The sequence below is a fragment of the Mastigoproctus giganteus genome, chromosome 7 (genome assembly GCF_048544385.1).
Source record: "Mastigoproctus giganteus isolate SK-2022 chromosome 7, ASM4854438v1, whole genome shotgun sequence".
NCBI classification, from domain to species: domain Eukaryota; kingdom Metazoa; phylum Arthropoda; class Arachnida; order Uropygi; family Thelyphonidae; genus Mastigoproctus; species Mastigoproctus giganteus.
The window spans coordinates 3,052,920-3,075,586 of record NC_143581.1 but is presented as its reverse complement, the minus strand read 5'-3'; the positions used below and the strand labels follow the sequence as shown (position 1 = coordinate 3,075,586).

The following is a 22,667-nucleotide window of genomic DNA, read 5'->3' as shown; positions in this document are numbered from 1 at the left end:
ACAGAACGTCGACTCTTTGAATCAATCAGCGTTCCCTAAACGCTTGCCTGCCATCCGTTATTCGGAGGTCCTGCGCTCGCCCCTCCGAAGGCCCGAAATACCCGATGCGCATACGAAGGGACGCGGTAGCCAAATTAATTATTGCGGAACCGTAGTTAGCGAGGACCTCCCAAGTTGACGGAGGAGCGTCTTTCTCCCTCGTGCAAGAATCCGGCGGACTCGAGTTGAAACATTCCGCTTCCCTGCCGACCTTGCTAATTGCCTCGTGCTGTGGGGGCTTCGATGAAAATTCTCAATGGGTCGTGTCGCCCTGCGCCAGTTCACAGACGGGCTTCTACTCCCACATACCGCAACACAGCCGTCGCCCTCCCGTGAACCCCTGTCCGCACATGGCAGCGTTCTGGAACCCAGATGGGTGGCAGACGCGTTTACTGTTGGACACCCTGTCATCGGACCGACTCGATGCCAGCTGGTGACTCCATACTGCCCTCTGGTGGAGGCATCTGAAGGGAGTCGCATAAATTTGTTAGGGACATTCTTTTTCTAATCCGTGGAATGGAGTCATTCATCCACCTCTCTTTTAACCTTGGGATTGACCAATGTGTCTTGGAAATTAAACGGGGTCTGTTGACTTCAAAATGGTGGCCGTAGGCAGACTGTTTTGTGGGTTAAGGGGGAACAGGAAAAGACAGAAGTTTTACCTCCATCAATACGGTGGATTGTTGATCTTGGAGCGTTTTTAAAAGGGCAAATTGTCTCGTTTAGAAAGCGCACTCACCTGTCAAACTCTGTCAGACGCGAAGAGTCCCTGAATCCTTTAGCGAAGGGGTTGCTGTCTATCTTGAGCTTCGTTATCTGAAAAAAAAAAAAAAAACCAAACGAAAATAAGTTGAGAATACAATACGCAATGTCCGCGTTAAAGTTTAAGTACTCCACCTGGTTAGAATTCACGCAATTAAAATGAAACCATACGACAATTTAGAGGGGCGTATTCCAAATATACAATACTTCGAAAACACTTTGGGATAAATTAATAATAACTGCACGTCCTGTCCATCGCATTCGAATTAAAATATTTGAAAAATGTCCGCTGGAACTCACCAACTGATTCTGGTAGGCTGTAACTGCGGTGAACACCGTTTCCGGGTAGATGTACGTCCTGAAGTCCTCCGATTCGAGATTCGTGATGGGGGTCGCTTGGAAACCTTCTTTGATCTTCACCAGGTGAACTCTGGGCTGGTATCGATGCATCGAGTTCAGGACGATCTAAGTGGGATAGAAAGAATACTGCGGTCAGAATGTTTGGCCATTATTTGGACGTGCTGTAAATTTCAATGGTCGTGTGTGTGTGTGTGGAACTGAACCGGATTCGGGTCTGCAATCTAAGATTCGATCCCTTGTAGTTTCGTTTTTATAGTAATTTTTGTTAGCTGGCAAAATGCGCGAGGTCCTCTTTTGGAGTGACAAATGGAGCGCCTCAATTTCATGGGCGATAGGTGGATCACCCTTTCTGTTTGTCAAGGGCAAACGAATTACCGTCTGTCTGCCACAGATATGTCATTCTATATAAGGACCATTAGAGCTTCACACGAGTCTTCCTTCGTGATTCACTGTGGGGGGTGGGGAAGAAGACGGAAGAAAGAACTTGCTTTTTTAGCACGTGCTTGGGCGAGGTTCCCAATAATGTGACCACTCCTATATCCGTGGAACCATCTCTTCCTACCTCAGCCATAACCGCCGCGTCTCTCTCTCTCTTTCTCCAATCCCACCGGATAATGACATTCTGCAGACTTCACTTCTCTTCGCTGCTCCGATTAAACGCCACAGCTTCCCTCCCCCTCCCCAACAACCAAAGACCCTGTACTAACGGGAGCGGGAGGCGAGGTAACCGAAATTGCGTCACGGCATCCCAATCTGAATAAGTGTAGCCGCTGTGCACGCGAGAGCAACAAAAGCGGGGGAGGTCTGGAATCATAACCTCGGTGGTCGCTCTGTTAATTGACCGCACTTACTGCCGACAACGAGGAGGTGGCGGAACACGGACCCCTCAGCGGCAAGGCGAAGAGGTAGTCAGAAGTAGGAGGGGCGAGAGCGAGCGAGAGAAAGGTCATGGGAGATGACCTGCTTCTTATCCATCTCCGGGGAGACCGAGGGACTTATGATTTATGGGGGGTAGCGTTCGCGGGTTGGCCGAGAGTGCGAGTCAGAGAAAGCGTCTGATCGCGTGACAAGACGTCATTTTTCACGCGCTCAACGATCTAAGAAGTCCTTTGAACTGTCGGGGGCTTTGCAGTTGTGCGTGACACTTCCTCGCAACAGTAGCGGGACGTCTCGTGAGCTCTTCGAACGTAAGACGCCATGTTGAGAACACGTTGGGAAAGACGAGAGAGATTAGGGAGGCAGCCGGCGACCTCCCTTGCAGGGAAGACAGTAAGGCATCGGGGGTGAGGTGTGGTGGGGTAAGAATTAGAGTTGCGTTGACCCAGAATGGGTGGGGCATCAATAGGGCCGGTACGTCCGTTAATGATCCGAGTGGAATTCCGTTTTTCTGGCGTTAATTGTGGATTTCCCTCTGCGCCACAATGTCGGCCACCCCTCACATAAGCCGTACACCTGCGAGGAGCGTTGTAGACAAAGGATTAGCCGAGAATTCACATCCGCCCATACGCCGGCAGCGTCTGAATACAAATGGCCGCCAACATGCCGTACAGGAATGTGGAAGGAGAGTGGAGTGGAGTGGAGTGGAGTAGTGAGCTATGGCACCTCTGTTAATTATGGCTTTGGTGGAGTTCAACATCCAAACACGTTCCAAACAGGGGGATCAAAACAATGTATTACACGGCATTCACATCCTCGCACTCCCAACTGGTTGCTTCTGAGGTCATTTCAAATGAGGCTGATTTTGCCATCGACTGCAATTTCACCACTTGTTATCAATGACCTTCCTGAATCGCTCTTCTTTTTCCATACGTTACTACAAAAAAGAGCAGGCTTCGAATCCCATCTGGACTTGAAAAACTACGATTGGTTTATTTTAATTGTGACGAGTTAGTGGGGTTAAGGGCGAGGGTGCGTGGATTTATTTGCCAAAATTCAGATTTTTCATCCAGCAAGCGGGCATGCCAATTGAAGAATATATGCAGATGACTGACACGACATCTGACTGACACGCGCACTGTGCATTTTTGAGACTTCTGCGTGAATCAATCAACAACTTCAACCCACTTATCAACTCATATTGTTCACAAATACAAAAGGGTTTCTGCGTAATAACACGACCTTTTTTTTTAAATCAACAACACTGTCAATGGTTCTTAAGTTGCATAAGAATTCCAAAATGCATAGTTTTTTATTTTTTTTCTTTCCGTGATTCATTGTCTCAAACACTCAATGGAAGAACAGACTTTGTGAGGAGGACATGACCTTGTATTGGTCTCCTTGTGTTTTATTCCGATGCAGGCATGAAACGTGCTCGCGCCAAGTATCAGGACATCTGCACAGATGCTGCCGCACAGTGAGTAACCCAGCTGTACAGGTCCTAGCAGGCGTTATGTCGCTGGATCTGGGTCATCAGTAAGTGCCTTCGTTACGTCCTCGAAAGGGGTTTGACAACGACCATCATGGAGTTCATCACGGACCCAATCAACAACATCAAATAGAACGTAAACACCTGATGACCTACCTACACCATGTTTGGCAACACAGACGGAAACAACAAAAGGAGAAAGAACCGAAATATTTTATTATTTATTTCTGCTCAACATCTCAGAAGTGTTTTTAACCTCCCTTCCGAGTTTTGCCTAAGGCGTCTCGTTTCTACTAACAGATTCAATTTCAAATTCGAGGAAGAACTGGACAAACTTTTGGAGTGAATGAACTGGTGACATGGGAAGGTTTTTTTTTTTTTTAAGTGATGCTGTATAAGCCATACTCATAACCACAATTCAAGATCTTCCACGTGGACAGGAGTACTTATTCGTAACGAGGAGCATTTTGCCCTGTCAACGTTTTCCCAAGAGAATGACAACACCAGCATCAGCACAATAGGCAACATCTCCCGAACACATTGAACACCTCTTGGTCCTGAAACAGAAAATTGACAGAACTCCCAGACTGATATCACCAGATATGACAACTTCTCAAGTTCCTGGATTGATTACTCACCATACATGACTTGCCATTAACGATTGGACCCGAACTTGACATAGTACTACTTCGCTGGGATCCACCGGACATGACCAATATCTAATTCTTGCTTGCGGCAGGCACATGCTTAACTACTTATTGGCCGGATAGGATTAGATGTCGCTTGGGCCATCTCAATCTAATGGCGACCTACTTACAGCTTTCATGCTGCGCGTCTTTTCTTCCTCACTTTCAGAGTACCTATCCTCCTTTCGTCTGATGAAGCTAACTGCTTCATTGCTCTCTTCGAGGAGCCCTTCTCCTATATCCTTCATACTTCTATCTGTTCTCCCCCGTCTCGTACACCCTGAGCTCCCCAGACTTTACCTTTTATTTTTTTTAAACTTGGTCTCCATCCAGGAAACTCCGGTGACCCTTGTGAAGACCAGCCAGACAATAATGGGCAGTCTGGCTACCTCCTACCGGTGTGCGTGTGCGGGCAACATGGGTCCCATCGGGGACCCCATTTTGCCCGCACACGTGGAGAGAAGTGCTCCCCTCGAAGAGAGCACTTTGTACAATACAAGAGCAGAAAACTGTCAACGCAAGTTGACAGTTTTCTGCCCAGAGATATGCTCCACAACGTCCAGAAGATTGATGCTGACTTCAAGACGTTTATTGAGGACAAATCCTACAGAAGATATGTGATCAGGATTCTCAACATCCTGAATGGTTGCCATTGCGATTCCACGAGTAGTGATCCAGCAATGGCTAGGCGACCCTGTCATGCCAAAAACCATGGCACTGTGATGACCATCGGGTATAAAAAAAAAAAAAAAAAGAAGCAGAAGGAACATGTAAATAACTATCCTCTGTAAATATGACACCCTATACCGGTGCTGTTCGCTCTTGGTTCATGGACGTGAATGTACAAAAGTTGCAATGGCTGGCGCAGGGTTTCGATTCGAACCCTGTGAGGTCAAATGAGTGCCAGACCAACATGTTTCACAATGGTAGCTCAACTGGACTGTGTTCAGGAGGAGAGTTGGATGACTATACCTACCTGGATACTTCTGGAGGGTGGTTTACTTCGCATTTGTGAAAAGTGTTCAAGTCGAAAAATAGCATTATTACCATTCCTTTTCTGTTCCATTCAAGCATAAATACAACGCATATACTGGGTTAAAAAAAATAGCTAATAAAAGAAACCGACACCAGAATATCATTAAATGGTGGTTGAGGCTTTTGTCACAGACATTCTCCCAGCTTTAGCTGGACTTGTCACCTGGGAGTTTAAAATGCTGATGGAACTGATATTTAGGTAAAATTTGAGTCAAGTGGACTGCGTTTCGGCGAAATCCAGTCGTTCTGCAATAACCAAATCCTCTGCTTGCACCTTCACGATGGTGGAACTAATAGTAACCCTGGGTATAAACCCGGTGTGCAAGTCCTGAAATACGGTATCTATTACACTGGAAGTGGCCACCCAGATATGAACTAACGTACGCAGAGGTCGAGGTGTGGCGCCCACACCACACGGAAGAATGCCGTCTGTCCGTCCGTGATCATACTAAGGTGGTAGATGATCTTATCAATCGGTGCAACCACCACTTTGCTTATTGGAGGCTTGAAGTGGTGAAACTCATGTTCACTCTTCGGAAACGAAGTTCCACCAACCCCCATCTCTTCCATTATGCAGTGTGATTGATGTCTTTAGATGGACACCATAGAGAGATCTAATCTTGCGGTGGAGCATTGTCGAGGCCAGGTTATGTCACGGATCTGGGTATATTCTTACCACGTGTACGCCATATCCAACATTTCATTACTTCATATATCATATCTTCCCCATCTTTTTTTTATTACTTTTACTTTCTATTACTTTGACTGTTACGTGAATATATCACGAAATAGTCAAAGTGGTAGAAGAAACTTATCTCCGAAAAGATTTAAACCTCTCAAACCCTTCCTCGTCCATTTCAAAATATACTTTTTTGTCTCAGTTTCAATCACGATGATGTCTCCATGATGTTCAGGACGTTTCCAATTAGAGCCTGCCAAGCCCAACGTACTTCTTATGACAGAATCCCAATTATCGGTTAACTCTAACACTGCTTTTCTCAGTTGTCCTAATTATTCGCTGTACGAATCCTTTCGTTTCAAAGGTGGTATTTGTGCATATGTCCACTCTGACTTTCTCTCTCAGACACTTTGTAATTTGGGATCTCGTCTATTCGATTTTCTCAGCCTCAAAATCATTCTTCCTTGTTCTGAGTACTATCTATATCGATCTCCCAATTCCATTAATCGCTAATTTGAACTCTTTGCCTTTCCTCTTTGCAGCTCAATTCCAGCTTTCTCCAGTTTCAACTTTCAAAAGGATGTCAGAAGAATTTTGTACAATCTTGATGCTAAGAAAGCTCCAAGTGCTGATTGTATTTCTCCACTTGTTCTCAAAAACTGTTGAGCTTACTCCTGTTCTGTGTCGCCCTTTTACACTTTCATATTCTACTGGTGTTTTTCCTTTTGCTTGTAAATTTTCTCATATCCACCAGTTCCCAAAAAGGGCGAAATCCCTCCCACCCAATTATCGCCCCGTTCCAGTTCTACTTTTTATAAAGTAATGGAGATAGTTGAGATTTCTAAATTAATCTAAACTCTCGAAATCTTCCATCTGATCAATAATCGCACATTTTGAATTCCATCAGTGTTGATGGACAAATTCAACTGAAAAGTTCGGTGAAACACAAGTGGTTGCTCTTGACATCTCAAAGGCTTTCGATCGTGTTTGGCGTAAAAGGTCTTCTCCACTAATGCCGGTGTCCCCCAAGGTTCAGTTCTTTCCCCCACTCTTTTCCTCTTGTATATCAATGACCTTCTTCCATTGACTGGAAATCCCATCCATAGTTTTGCCGATGATAGCACATTGCTTTTGAAGTATTTATAAAAATTTACGTGTTATTGGTAAGTTCAGTGTTTAACTTAATGATACTGGGTGGACAGAAGAATTTGTGGAATTTGCCTGAGAGAACTGCGAAACTAGGCCTTTGGCATAAGCTAGAACGACAGATTAGAGCACCGTCTTCCTCTTGGATTCTGCCTTTTATCCACAGTTGGACCCACGCGTCAATTTTCTGAATAAAGTGCACCAAATAGTAGGAACTTTGTGTGATACAAGAGCGAAAATAATAAATAAAATAATAAAAGTTCTGTGGGTCCAGATGACCGTTGCTCATGACCTCTCCCCCTGAAAAGTTTTGTTAGAAAGTTACACAAAAATACAGCGTTTTGTTAAGGGAAGTCCCTGCAAAATTGTGTACCGCGAATAAATGTAAACTGAAAAGATTTCATGATGTCACTCACTAGAGTACTCACGTGGCCTTGCTTGTCCATCTCGTTATTGGTCAGCTTCACCTTCTCGAAAGACACCACCTGTTTCTTCAGCTGCTCTCCGCTGAAGGGTGAGTCCGGGTGTAGATACAGCCGAGCTGGACACGGAGGGTCGGCTTTCCCCGCCACGAGCCACGAAGACCTGTGATAAGCATAGCGATAGCGTTTGTTGTCCACTGGAGTGATGTCGAGGAACACTGCGTACCGCGAGGGGCCGTCGACGCCAGAGAAGGACACCCTCAGGGTGGGGAACATTCTCCTGAAACAGGAAATGCCTGAAATTAAGTCTGTCGAAATTTAAAGGATCCCTAAAGTCTACATTAAAGGCTTCCAATGAGAACGATTAGGATCTAGAAATGGTACACGGGGTTTGGTTTGTCTTGAAAGATGAGAATTTATTTAAACAGATATTAACGCTAATTATTGTTATTACCTACTAGAATGTTATTAGAGTTCCAAAACGAAACAGCGAGACTATTAATTGGAAACTTACCAATTACTCGTATCAAATCTGGAAGACATTTTGCAGTGTTCAGAACTTTCTGGGATGAAAAACAAATTTGACTGTACAAGATACCACGCAACCCCGATACCGATTAACACGGCCACGTTTATCGTTTATTATTAAAACACGAAAAAGCATAAATCGAAGAAGATCTAAACCGAGGGCAGGTGGGGCTAATAACTGCGGGAAGACAAGAAAAAGGAAATCTTTCATTTAGCAATCTCGCACGCGATGCCCGACTATAAGGTGTTTGATAACCTTCCGCTAACTTAAACTGCAAACAAACGATCCCCCCACCCCTCGCGCACCCCTCTGCAAACTCTTCCAGATTTCATTTGGCCAGATTCTGTGTTTGCAGCCGATGTTCGTGTCAAGAGGAACGCTATTAATCACGGCTCGCAATAATTGCAAATCCCACGTGGTATACTTCTATGCGTGCCTTCCCGGCAGCCTGCGAGTTGAGAGTCGCGTGACCACATCATTTTGGCTGCTTTATCGCCGGGACGGAGATGACTATCTTTTAATGCAACTTCCTCTGTCCGAGGATGGCAGGGACGTCGCCCGAATTCCAGTCACATTCGATCAACCAATTAGCGATGGGAGGAAGGGTTTCGTCCATCCCATAATTACTAAAGCTGATTAGCGTTATTTTTAATTAATTAAATGGAAGTAATAGATGTGCGCGCTAAATAACCCGGCAGATAGGCCCGGGGGACCATAATTAGTGCGTCCTGACACCTGCCGGCGAGTTTTAGAATTAAAATCCAAGGTTCTTCGGGGAAAAAGCAAATAAGCGTCTTCTGTTGTCTCGTACTTGGGCATTCGGCAAATAATTATTATCGCGTTATTAATACGGCACGTTTAGGGTCTCCGCATTGCGTGCAGGTTGGTCTTTGATCGCGATACGGTGGATTTATATCATTGGCGAACTGTTATTGTTGTCATTGTGGTCCACAGTTGCGTCCAGCCTCTTTGGCACATTCGGGAAGCTTTAATGAACTCCCAATGAGTTTACAGTTAAGCAAATTGTTGCTGCGTGAACCCTCGAATTTGATTTGTGTGTTTTCGTACACACAAAGCCTGGGGGCAGGAAGTACTTCGCTATTCCAGCCCCTTAGACTATCACTTCACTCGAATGTCCTTTCGTGAGTTAACTCAGGGGAGAGAGAGAGAAGGGGAAGTTTGGTAATCGCTACTTTGGGAGGGGAAAGTTCTCGAAGACTCGAAACACTTTATCCTAACAAAGAGGAAGTGTTCCTTTATGTGACGGTCAAACCCTGAACGGTGCGTCCCTGTTTATGCGATCCCTCTTCAACTCGATTCATTAACAACCATTGTAGGGGCTTGTCGTACACGGGGCGGAGCAGATGTCAAGAGGGGCAACAGAGAGAGCGGAAAAATGAACTCCCGTAACAGCATCGGTGAGGTTGAGTTTGACATCTGGAGTGAGGGGTCGGGGCGCCCGCTGTGGGCGTTCATAGAGACCAAAGATAACAGCCGTGATATGGAGGATGCTCGAACAATGCTAAAAATACCAACAAAGGACTGGCAGCACCTCAGGAGGGAGGTTCGGGCTCCCCCAGGCCGACGTTTGACACACATGAAATTAGCTACCGAGAGATGGCACGATTGTACCCATGGCGACCGTTTCTATGGTCGTTCTACAAAACTGCTGCACGGATATCATTTCAACCCTCTTCGGCCGACCTGCCAAACAGGGAACCCCGGCGATCTCCCCCGAAGGGTTAAGTGGAGGCGTGAAAGACAATTCCTAATCCGCAATCTACACCGAGTCTGAACGTGAAAGTCAGCTTTTTGTTCGGGTCGAACAACTGCTATTTTGCTGTTCCTCAAGCACCCTCGTACGCAGGGTGTGGAGCGCAAATGCAACCCCTGGAGACCGTTGATCCATTGCCGGCCGAAATCTCTGAAGAATATGAATCCGAAAATGCGCATTTTTGCTTTTAATCTGGTGTCAAAAAGTCAATCCCCGAGAATTTATTTTGTTTTTATTTTTAGCTCTCGTCAGCACGTGTATTGATGGGGACAGAAATTTCGGGTGGGCCACGAGCGATGCATTTCAGGCGCATTCAGTTTAAATTAACTGCGTTCTTTCTTATTCTGAGATTAACACAGAAAGAGAAAAGAAATCAGAAGTGAAAAGTAAATAAATAATTATCGTGTTACTAATAACTATTAATTAATTAACTAATAATATATAAAAAGGAATTGTTTTTGCATCACTGCATGCTCCTCCCAATTTTGTAATTCTCTTCTCATTTCCTTCTGGATTTTAAATAAAAATTGAAATGCAAAATTGATTTAAAATAATTAGCAAATACTAATAATTTATGATTTATATATTTGGTAAACTGATAACAAAAAACGAAGCTCATTAAAACTTCATATGCATGGACCGAGAACATTTCTTTTCTGCGCATCCTCAACATTGTCCAATCAGAGCACGGCAACAAATATAGCGAGCTGGATTTTTTGTATTCAGCTGAATGCACAAAAAGAAAGTCCCTGTATTAAGTTCTGGTCAGGCAGCAATAAGGAAGTCGGGTATAAACGGAATCCTTTCAAAGTGAATTTTTATTTGCATACAATTAAATAATAAATAAAGTCAGTTAGCAGTTTTATAAGACGTAATATTGTCCTTGAAGCTGAAATAATATTGTACAAATAAACGCCTGTTGGAGACGCTGTTTATTGTCAACTGAATTCTGAGAAGGACGTCCGATAAATTTATATACACGTGTATACATATAAATCTTTATTGCATCTGGAACATACACAACGCAGGAAGAACACTAACACCCCCATCTCTTAAGAGGCTAAGGGTTTAACAGAAAAGGAAAGTAAATTTATTTAAGTGAATCTTCTAGGAATGGTGGAGTTGCTTGTATGAAAGTCTAAGGGAACTTAGAACTTCATATAGGCACTCCACCATTCCTTTGGGAACTTTATTTCAGGTTGACACCTTTTACTGACGACAAGAAAGGGACACTAAATACTTGGTATTAGGTTTCTTCTCAAGATGTCATTAAAGATATGGAAGAAGGCATCAACAGTATACACGCCAGAAATTTTCGAGGTGGAGGCAGAGTGTTTCTCTGTACCGGCTGCAGATTTCATAGATAGCTTTTCAGTAGATTGTATATTATTTTGTTTAGTAACGTTTTGTAGTTGAGGTCCTCTGGACCTTTTTGGATTTCATCTTGAATGTATTTTAATAGCCATCTAGCCCACTGATTGGTGATGCATCCTTCAGATTTTCATACTTTGATTCTAATATTGCTAAGATCGAGGAACTGAAGAGGAATATGATACACACGTTGTATGCAATTGTTGACAAACACCTATCTTGATGAAGTATTCTTTCTTATATACTGTATATGACTATGATTTACCTTGTTCTTGGTAACACAAGGCAACCAAGAAGACTTTACCGAATGTTTTGATTTAATCCTGGGAAAAAGATTTGATTTCATGTCTTTAGATCAATAATACTGTATTTATGCGCTGGGAAAGCCATTTCGTGACTGCATTTTCAGATGACGTCCTGTTTTTACTGATGCTTCTTCTAGCAGTGAGGAGTTGAGGGAATTGCATGTGTCCCAAATAAGAATTGCACTAAGCAAAGAACTGCACCACAGGTGAAAGTATTGGATCCGAAATGAAAGATGCACACTAGCCAAAGGAGATCCAAGATTATTGATGAAATCCCACGAAGCTGGAGAAACTGAACTAAACAAGATCATTACTAATATACTTGAAGATGTAAATGTAAACAACTGTGTCATGCTTGATAAGAAAATTTGTTCAAACGAGGTGTGTTCTCAAGAGGTTGCTCCGACTGTTGCTAATACAAGTAGTCATAATTCTATAGTCACCTTTTACAGATATCAACCTGTACGAAGGTAATAATGACATACTCTATCACCAGTCGGCTGAGTGCCCTAACACACCTCTTCCTTTGAGGACAGTACCCGTGTGTGAAAGTGAACCCAAACTCTCTTGGATTCAATAGTGTGCCAGGCGGTGCAAGACTGTTATTCATGTATGCGCTGCCAATTCCTGAGGACCTATCCGTTCGATCAATCCCTACCAAGTCCTTGTGATTCAGTAACAACTGGATTTTCTAATTGAAAATGTCAAACTGGAAATAATCCAACTCATTCAGAACGAAATTCTTCCAAGGTTACCAGTACCACCTCCAATAAAATATGAAACAGCCTGCATTCAGTGAATTATTTGGAGCGCCTTATAACGCACGTTCAATTCACCACACTAATCAGGTCTGCACAGGTGCAATGCTCAAATACGCTCCATCATGACCCTGCCTGTATTATGGAAACCTAGTTGGTTTCCATTATACATACAAGCTGAAGAAAGACTTCGAAGTCTTACGGATCACATTCAAATTTGGCAACGTGAATATAGATTCATATTGCCAAAGAATAAAAATTGCTAGATAATGTCTAATAAATGCGATAAGATTTGATCTAACAAATGCCAGAGAAGAACTACTTCTAATGACAAGCAAGTCATCTGAATGACACCAGATGACTGGTTTGAACTTTTTGTACAAGCAAATCAGCTGATGTCTTTGTGTAAACGGAACCACGGAACATTACAGAGACGTTGCTGCACTAGATACAAATCGATTAAAATGGGTCAGATAACGGTCTGGATTAATGAGCAATGATATCATTAAATTCCAGAGGGGCTCTCTTTCTTGTTTTCGATTCTCATTAAGGACACAAAGAGGCCAACAATTCTGAGAAGGAACTACTGAAATGTTACGACGCTTACTTTTATAAGCTTTCAAAGTTCTTCTAAGATAAATAAAAGAAATGAAAGAAGGACATCAAGGTTTCTCTAAATAGGCTACTAATTAGAAAGGCAATCTCTCGTACAGATATTTGTCTAACATGGGAAGAACAGTAGACTTTACAAAAGTACTTTAAGAGGATCGAGAATAACACCCACTTGCATCGGAAAAGACCTGATTGATCTGGAAAATCTAACCACGAAATAATAAAGTCCAGAGACGAATCTTAGATAGCTTCTTCGGCTGTAGTCAGAAGGTTGGAGACGATTTCGAGGAACCGATTCACATAATGGAAATCGGCTTTATTTACGAACCCGATTTGCAACACGGCTTCATTCCTTGCAACATCGTGTCGTTTACCAGCTTATCTTTAGTGAATTCACTCTCTAGATGCCACTAAACAGAAAGGAGAAGTTGCTATACCACTATATTCGTTCAACCAGCAAGCTTAAAAACACGTCACGATGAACAATCAAATGTTTCAATCAAGTACTCATCATTGAAATGTGCTGCAATTTATTAAGAGCCATTCTGTACGGATAACAAATACCGAAATCGTAGACTTGCAGAAACATAAAGCCAACTTTGACCTTCGCCCGAACTCATCTTAGCTTGGTTGTGCTGCTGTCAGTGTCTCAAGGCAACGTGCCCTATGTCTATCCCAAGCCTCGATTATCCCCCCACCGAGGAAGATAACAAATGATGATGAAGTACCCTAAATTGTCAAACTTATCAGGGAACCCTTAGGATTTGGAAGAAAACCAACTGTACCCGTCTTCCACCGCTCAGAATAGTTATGAAGACATGTGCGCTCAGTCTAGAAGAAAGCAGGCCAAAGAAATACAATAGTTGGGTGCAGAACGAGTTGAGAAGCTGAGAAGACCAAAATACTTGTCAAAAACTAGTTTGAATATACCTGCAATGTTATGGCGTGTAATTAAGGTGGACAGACACGTTATTAAATATTGCGTTGATAAGGTCTTTGAACCATGCAGATATCGGTTATTTTTGTGATGTACATCACATCACAAAAACCATCAGTCGGACCCCTTTGACTTGAGTAATTTCTGAGAATGTTCTCCCCCATATCCGTCGCCGCTAGCACCGTGGCTGCGAACTCTGTCCTTCCAGGCCGAGTGCAAAAGACCTGCGTTCGAATTTGTTAAGAGGACAAATTTTTAGGAGTTTCTTTCACAACTTGGCCGAGTTTATCGGTTTCGAACGAAGTTTTGGGTTTTCCATCCAGCAAAGAAGCTAAACCGAACGTAGAATACACCCATTTACAATCTTTAACGGTGTACAGAGCATGTGAGCGCCTCACTACCTGTGATCATCATTTGGCGCTGATCACTTCCCTCCCATTTCTCAGTCTCACATTATTTGACTGAAGAACGGAGTGAAATGATTTCTGTTCCTCCATTTTCTTAATTGGATGACTAACTTAAATCTCCAGATCTTAATATTTGCTTTCTATCGCGCCACTTAAATTATTGCTGTAAGGGTGAAATCTTTTATATCTAATTTCATCTTAGACTTTGTTCTTTAAGTAATGAGCGGCATACTTAGCTCATTTGATGGAAAACACAAATGGGCAGGAAACTTCCCTTTTGTTCCGTTGTAGTCGGTAATTGTAATCGCTTGCTAAAGCCATTGACCACACTCCTGTCTACTTTCACCTGATGCTTTCAGCTTCATTTGATTAAAGATAAATCTGATCTACTAGCATCTTACTTTATCCCTCCCCCAAGTTGCTGCTGCATGGACGGTCTTTTGTAAGTACGAAAAAGATCTAACTCAATGTTCCTCATCTCTATGGAGTATGCAGAAATTATGTCGGTACAATTATATGAAGTAAAACACCCCATGGGTCAGAAGGGGTTATTCCTCATATCATACAAGAACTACACTTAATAACTCTTGGAGCCGAGGGCTGAGTTCTCTGCCCGAATGACTTCACATCTTGAGACCGCTCTCTATGTGAGTTGAAGGGGGCAGTTTTATTTCCACCACATATAATCGTCAATTGGAATATGTAACTCACTGGACTTTGCTCACATTCTACTGCAAATTGATTTCTTCGATCTTTTATGGAATATAAAAGAAATTCTACTTTCATTACCATATTTCAAGTGAAATATCACACTTGGAATATCTTGACAACTAGACATGAACTGTCTAGTAAACTAAGTAAAAAAAAAAAAAAAAAAATTCTGACTTTACTTGAAATACCTGATCCAGATTGTCTCTCTGACTGGGTACCGATCTGAAATGTCTCTCTGACTGGGTACCGATCTGGAATTCCTCATTGACTGGCCCTTACTGCAAGTGAAGTCCAATCATCAATCCTTGATGATTGGACTTTATTAATATTACGGAGAAACTTACTAATCGGATTCTATTCAATATTGAACGCCAAATAACTGGACTTTACCAATCATGAAGCAAACTAAACTTGACCTCATATGGACTACCTAATATGGAACGTTCACTGTCTGGACTTTATAATCGAGTGGATCACTTACTGAAATTCCAGTGAATTTTACTTCCAGTCTATTACTGCAAACGCTTGACTTTAGGTTAGTTGCTGAATCGACAAATCCCACTGACTGCATCTGATACCAAATGGAATATCGTGACTTATTGCAATTTTGGATTCTGCTTTATGTGGAACTCCAGAATAACTACTCTTCATTTATCTTATGATAGCAAACTTAACGTATTGCAGGCTGAAACGTTTCACTGACTGGACTTTACATCGAGTGGATTTCAAATACAAATTGTGGACCTCTGTGATAGTCCTTTAAGCAGGATGTCAGCTTTCTCGGCAGCTCTTTCATTATTTTTTCTTTCCCTTTCTCCCCTTCCCAGTCCCTTCTAAAGGGCTTCATACCTATTTTCCGTCTTGAAGCGCCATAAAAAGACCAATGATACTGGGCTCGTACCATATTGGACTTTAAGTTCTGTTAACTGCTTTTGATCAAGTATTGAATTTTTTCTGATTCTGTTGCACATTTTTTCATACGTTTCAGCTTAAAGCAATATCGTACTAGTGTGTCATCATAGAGGATCGGCATGTTGTGTGGACTGAAAAACCAGGAATAACTCACAGGGAAACTCTACTTCTGTGCATCAGAGCAGCTACAAGTACAGCTAGATTCTTTGCGCATATTTTTAAGTAAATTTTAACGACTGCGTTCCTAATTATTCCTGTTCTTCGTAGATAAATTAGATTTCAATCCACCAGCGCCAAGATAGAAGGACTACCGGTTTTCTAACAGGAGAGAAGTAATCTGTAAACAACAGTTCTGTTATTACACGAAATCGCAGAGTCCTTCTTGATACGTGTGTAATTGCACTTATGAATTCAACGATCCATTTTGGTACTTTAGTTGGTCTTAGGCTTGGGTTTCATGATTTTTTCTTCTGGAAATTCTGAATTTTCATCCAGCAAATAGCAAATTGTTTGCTGGACGACAAAATATACTTAAACCTCATAGTCTTAGTTGCTTTGGCGCTTAACACACACACACACACACACTGCTAACTTTGAACGAAGTCGGGGAACAATTTTTACAGATCGCGATGATCCCCCACATAGAGCTCAAATGGTTCTCTCCTTTAAACTGAGGATATTCTTTGGATAAAAGAGAAATACGGTTGATTACCACAAAGCTTTGTCACCAGGACAGTATGACCTGTTAACTCTTCAGGGATCATATCCCATACTGCACATTAACAGCTTATTCGTGTAGGACTCAGTTTAATAGTCATGATCTTATGATTATGATTCTGACAAATCGTAATCAGATTTTTTATGAAACGGATGTAAAAGTATTGTAACATTCAGTTCTTTGGATCCTTTCAAATAGCAGATCGGACACTAGAACTGCGTGGATCAAATAAGAATTATGACACAAAACACAGAATTAGATTTGAACCTTCAAAATCCTTGATGAGATCCATGAAGACCAGAGGGCGGGGACTGAAGGCATGTTTGCTACAAAATTAGAGAGAATCTTTATTGCAATTTAAGGAGATATAAAGAAGTCGTGATGGTTATTAAAACACAGATAAAAGTACATTATGTCCAGAGGTGTTGAGTTGATATTACGTTAATAAACAGCGAATTCACATTTAGAAGAGATTATTTCTCCAAAGTACTACTTCTAACCAGTAATAAGGAAATGCAATAAGCGAAGACTGCTGCACATCCTTATGACACGTTAATATACCACGTAGTGATTTTTTACTATTAAATATTAAGATTCTTTACACGTGGCAGATTAGCGTCTTGTGGCACTTCGTGTCCATAAGATGAATAACGTCCTAATTAAAACAAAATAATGTTTCTTTAAACTGAAAAAACTCCTTAAAGGAGGAAAGGTTGACCAAGAGGGGGAGCTCGGTTTCATTTAGAGGGAAAACCTGCAATCCTGTTTTAGTTTCAAATGTCCCTTTTTACATGGCCCAGGCCTCGAGGGCCACGATTAATAATCAGCTCCTGAACTTATTTTAATGACATTCTCATGACTTGGCAGACATTGAGTACTTCTGACTAGCGGGGAGATCACAGACGAGAACGAAAGCTAGAGAGGACCCTCGTCTATGAGACTCCTGCTACTACACTACACTCCAAAAGTATCAGGACACATGTAGGTTTCACACTGACGTCACAGCTACTCACTTCAATAGCGTGTGTTTTCGCTGAAATGTAGTAAAGAAATCGAGCCATAATCGTGGAGAAGGCCAGATTCACTTCTTTACAAGTAGGGTATTTTCCCTGTGACAAGCTTCTGCGGTTTGAGGCAATCAATAGGTTTCAAGAGGACACTTTGAATACGCGATGCGATCCCTCTTGTTATCTACTGCTTCCATGGCCGGTGCAGCAAAAGCTTCCTTGCACTGTATGGCTAATACTAATGGAGGTCAAGAGAGTGAACACTGAGTATCTATTCCAGGTTAGTTTAAGGGAGTCGAAATGCCAAAGGAAGCAATAAAAAAAAGAAAAAAAAAAGATTGCAACTCCATCAGAAACCAATCAATCACATTTTGATAAAAAATCAAAAAATTCTTCGCCTCATTGATGCGGGTTTCAGTCTCCACACTTTTTCAATCCAGTGTGAAAAAATTATTATAATCGATGTGCTACCCGAAGAGGGGGGGAGAGTGTTTCAGATGCCTTGCAGCACCCTAAAATAATGAAATACAAATAGAGAATTAGGGCAGATAATTAGTCGAATACAATATGCTTTCGATAAAAACGCTTTCAACATCGTATTCCTTTAGGTCGTGACCTAAGGGAAAATCCATAGGCTTTTCCTATGGATCACGTAGGACCATAGAAAAAAACAAGATGCCCACACGAGATTCGTGTGCACATCCGAGGAAAATGTTCTGTGAAAATGGCTGCAGGGTAGGAAGCAGAGGGTTGTGATCAATGGCTGCTCTTCAGATTGGGCTGATCTAAGAACTGGAGTCACCCAACGATCGGTTCTAGGACTGTTTCTTTCCTGATTGTTATAATGTGACATAGACGGGGGTACTGAGGGTGTGGTATCAAAATTTTCAGATGATGCGAATATTGGGAGATTGGCAACACTCCTTCAGGATGACTTGGACAGGCTTCAAAGATGGTTCAGAAAAGTGGCAGCTATGTTTTAATGCAGTAAAGCGCGAGGTCGTACACTTGGGGAACAGCAATCCCAAAATAACTTATACACTTAGAGGGGTTGAATAAAAATAGTACAGGAAGAAATGGATCTGGAATTACGGGGAGATATGAAGTACTCTGAGCAGTGTAGACATGCGAACAGGAAAGCCCATGGTGTCTTATCGATGCTTTATGCAACATTTGCTTGTGGAGATAGGGAGGTCATCATCATACCACTTTATGGAGTGATTATAAGACCGCACTTGGAATACTCTGTTCAAGTATGGAGACCGTACCTAAAAAAAGGCATCGAGTTTCTTGAAAGTGCCAAAGACGGGCAACGCGCCTGATGAGATCGACAAAAGGGCAGCAGTATAAGGAAAGACTTCGATTATGTGGGCTCCAGAATTCGGAACTAGACACGAGAACTAATCAACGACGGGAGATTTGATTAAGGCGGGCAAAGCTCTGAGAGGGAGAAGTAAAATGAACTGGGAAGAAATTCTCGCTGTTATAAATGAGTTCAGACCTGGGCCCCATAAATTTAAATTTCGCGGAAAAAGAGATTTAGAGCTGATCTCAAGAAGCCAGTTGCGCTTTATTGCGCCATATATAATATGCATGTTTTGTGGTCCATTTGCAGTTTGCTGGACGAAAAACGAGAGGTTCCGGGAGGGAAAACCACGCTACCATTACCTGAGGTGAACCATGCTACCCTCCTTGCACTTTATAACTAGTACTACTTCCCGCACGATCTCAGGAACAAATACTGCAGGGGTACCACAACGGGGGTGGAGTACTTTATGGAATTTTATTCTCAGCCATCATCGTACCTTTCGTTGAGAAGAGTCCCAACGTCATGTGCTAAGCCGATGATCTAAAGATATTAACTAGAATCAGTCCTGGAAACAAGGTGACAAATATTAACGTTGACATCTGTGCAATTCCCAGCGATCTGAAAAACGTCGCTTACCTTAAACTATCTTTTGCTCCATCAACGCATCTAAATTGGCCCACATTAACTTTTCATTGAAAAATAATCCAACACAGGCTGTAGTTACAATTGGAAGATCCCGGTTACTAAATGTGTCTGTGCACACTGTCTTTGGCATTGTCTTCGATCCCAAGTAAGGTTTTCGCTATCATATCGAAAAATCACTTTTGCTAAATTCCGTGGGATGTGCTGGCTAGCGAACTGCCAACTCCTCCACGTCCGTGATCCTGAGCCAGCTCACAAATACGTAACCACCTTTCCTATTCAGAGTGTCCTCTTGAAGCTCATTGATTGCCTCCAATCGCAGAAGCTTGTCACAGGAAAATACCCTACCTGTAAAGAAGTGAATCTGGCCTTCTCAACAATTTGGCCCACGATTATGGCTCGATTTCTTTACTACATTTCAGCGAAAACACACGTTATTGAAGTGAGTAGCTGTGACGTCAGCGTGAAACCGATATGTGTCCTGATACTTTTGAAGGGTAGTGTAGTAGCAGGAGTCTCACAGAAGAGGGTCCTCTCTAGCTTTCGTTCTCATCTGTGATCTCCCCGCTAGTCAGAAGTACTCAATGTCAAGTTATGAGAATGACATTAAAATAAGTTCAGGAGCCGGTTATTACTCCTGGCCTTCGAGGCCTGGGCCTTGTAAAAAAGGACATTTGAAACAAAAACAGGATTGCAAGTTTCCCCTCTAATTGAAACTGAGCTCCCCTTCTTGATCAATCTTTCCTCCTTTAAAGAGTTTTTTCAGTTTAAAGAAACATTATTTTGTTTTAATTAGGACGTTATTCATCTTATATACACGAAGTGCCACAAGACGCTAATCTGCCAAGTGTATGGAGATGAAATCTGGGCATCCAGTGCCCACACTAACGTGCACCGCATTTATTCTGAGGAATACTGGTTGGTAAAAATGGGCCATCCACAGATTTAGTTTTCTCCCTCTAGAACGGCCAACAGCAATGGAACAACACCTGGGGGCTAACGAGGCAACCAAAACTGGTTGAAGACAGAAGACTAGTATTCGGTGCTAAAATGGTCGCCGGCATTACATCGGATCCAATATATGGGACATATGTTTATAACTCTTCCCTCCTGCATGTTTAAGATCAACGCCAACTTTAATTGTGCATTTCAACAGGCCAGCCTTATCGGATCGTTCCTCCCGAATCGGATGCTTGACAAAATCCAAGAACTCGATGGTGACCTCTATCGATTTGCCACCAACGCAGCTTATAGGCGCCATGTGATCCTCACCGCCAGCTCCCCTGCGGATTCGTCATCATAACTGTGCGGATTGATTCATTCAACACTTGCTGCTTTGCATCTGGCATCAGCTGTGGATGGACAACTCACCATACTCTCAAATATAATATATTTATATGTATCTATCTAAGAACTATTTACTGTGCATACTAAGTTGCTTCCATTTAATATGTAAACCACTAGCAAGATGCAGTGATGGGAATAAAGATTATTTATTTATTTTCCCAAACGTTGGTCCAACAAGAACTTTACCTTATAGGGAAAAACCCCGTTGAGATCCATTTAGGTGTTATACTTCTTAATTTGATCTTTGACCATAGGCTCCACGATCTTCCCTGCAAGTGGGGTTAAATAACCGGTATAAAGTAACCGGTCTTTCCACCATGAGGGAAACCTCCAAAAAAAAAAAAAAAAAAAAAGAAAAGAAAAGCGTAAGCATTTTCCATCGACTAATGTCATTGTGTGAAACCAACAGAAGTCACAAATTTGGTTTTCAGAATGTTAGATCTCTGAGCAATAAAATGGACTCTGGAAGAAATTCTCTTTTGGAAATCTTTCCATATCCTGTGCCTTATCGAGAAATGGGCTAGATAATTGTTAGGGATCTCTCTCTCTCTCTCTCTCCTGTGCCACTTCTGTCGACTAAATTATTGTTGTGTCTCAAGAATCGACTAGAGGGGAGGGGACGGTGCTGTCCTGTGTGATACTGGGAAATGTTCTGCTGTCCAGTCTACAGAATTGTCCTCCCAGCTCCTAGAAGCTGTCATGGAGTCACTTCAGATTAACCGCATTACGATCGACGTTGTTGCGGCCTATAATCCAGCTGAGTCTGTTGACGAACCATTGAATAGGCATCATTAATTGGCCAATCAAAACATTGCATAATTCATCTGAATATATTCTCTGTGGAGATTTTAACATTCTCTCTGCATCGTCCCAACTTATGGCAAAGCTTTTTGCTTTCTGCGAATCTCTGTTTTTTCCACACTTGATGGCATGAAGTCAAATATCCATATCTTTTTCAGTCCGATCATGAATCTCCATTCACAATAGAAATTATTATTATTGTTAAGAGCTACAAAACAGCAAAAAAAAGTGCCTGAGGGTGCAACTACAAAGCATTATTATACAGCTTCAAAGCAGAAGCTTGGCTTGGAGTATACATTTCCAAAGTAAAGAGAGAAGTAAATGTACATAAGAAGACTACTGAATTCAAATGTACACATAAAATAAAACTAAATAAGTGAACAGGTAGGAGTAAGGCAGAGCACTGGTATTTCTTCGCACACATTACATAATCAGAGTCTTAGAACTTGCAAGAGGAGTCCATTCTAAGGTCAGGTAACGGATGAGGTTAGCAATTTCAGTTGCCTCTTGAAGTGTCCGGGGGTATCAAATATCTGCACATTTGCTTTGTTCATTGATCTTGCAGTCCTGTTGTAGAAGTTGGAGTATCCATAATTTGTGTGCTTTCGTGTGCATAGGATGGTTTCGACAATGGATGGTTTCTTAACGCTCTTGTCGGAGCGTTGAAATTTATTTGTGAGACGAGACGAGATGAGGGCAATTCAGGGTACCATTTAACAGCTGGTTAAGAAGGAGTAAGTCGGCTTTATCTCTTCTTTTTTCCAGCATTTCAAGTCCAAAGAGTCCAAACACCACTCTTGGTAGGATTTCTCAATTCTATTCGAGGCTACTTTAAAGCAAACGTACTTTTTTGAATATTTTCAATTTCTAATTTTTGGTAAGCTGCACGTGAGAACCAGATGCAGATTCTAGGGCCGGCTTAACATAGATTTTTATAAGAAAGATGAAAAGTGCCAACTGATTGAAGTCTCGGTTAATTCTTTTCAGGAAACCTAGTTTTTTGCTAGCTGCCTTCACAATGTTAGAGACATGT

At 42.1% G+C, this 22,667-nt stretch overlaps 1 protein-coding gene across 2 annotated transcripts in view; it reads right to left on the bottom strand.

Moving 5' to 3' along the window:
* Positions 1 to 22,667, bottom strand: part of LOC150082436 (uncharacterized) — a 69,945-nt gene that overhangs the window by 5,247 nt on the left and 42,031 nt on the right. The window contains exons 3-5 of one of the 2 annotated variants that reach the window (XM_090378608.1): positions 7,489 to 7,774; positions 1,102 to 1,266; positions 779 to 855 (exon numbers count right to left, since the gene is read on the bottom strand). In XM_090378608.1, the coding sequence (XP_090234734.1) occupies positions 779 to 855; positions 1,102 to 1,266; positions 7,489 to 7,774 (528 nt within the window). The remainder of the gene's footprint in view (positions 1 to 778; positions 856 to 1,101; positions 1,267 to 7,488; positions 7,775 to 22,667) is intronic. The other variant, XM_090378609.1, reaches the window with a different exon arrangement.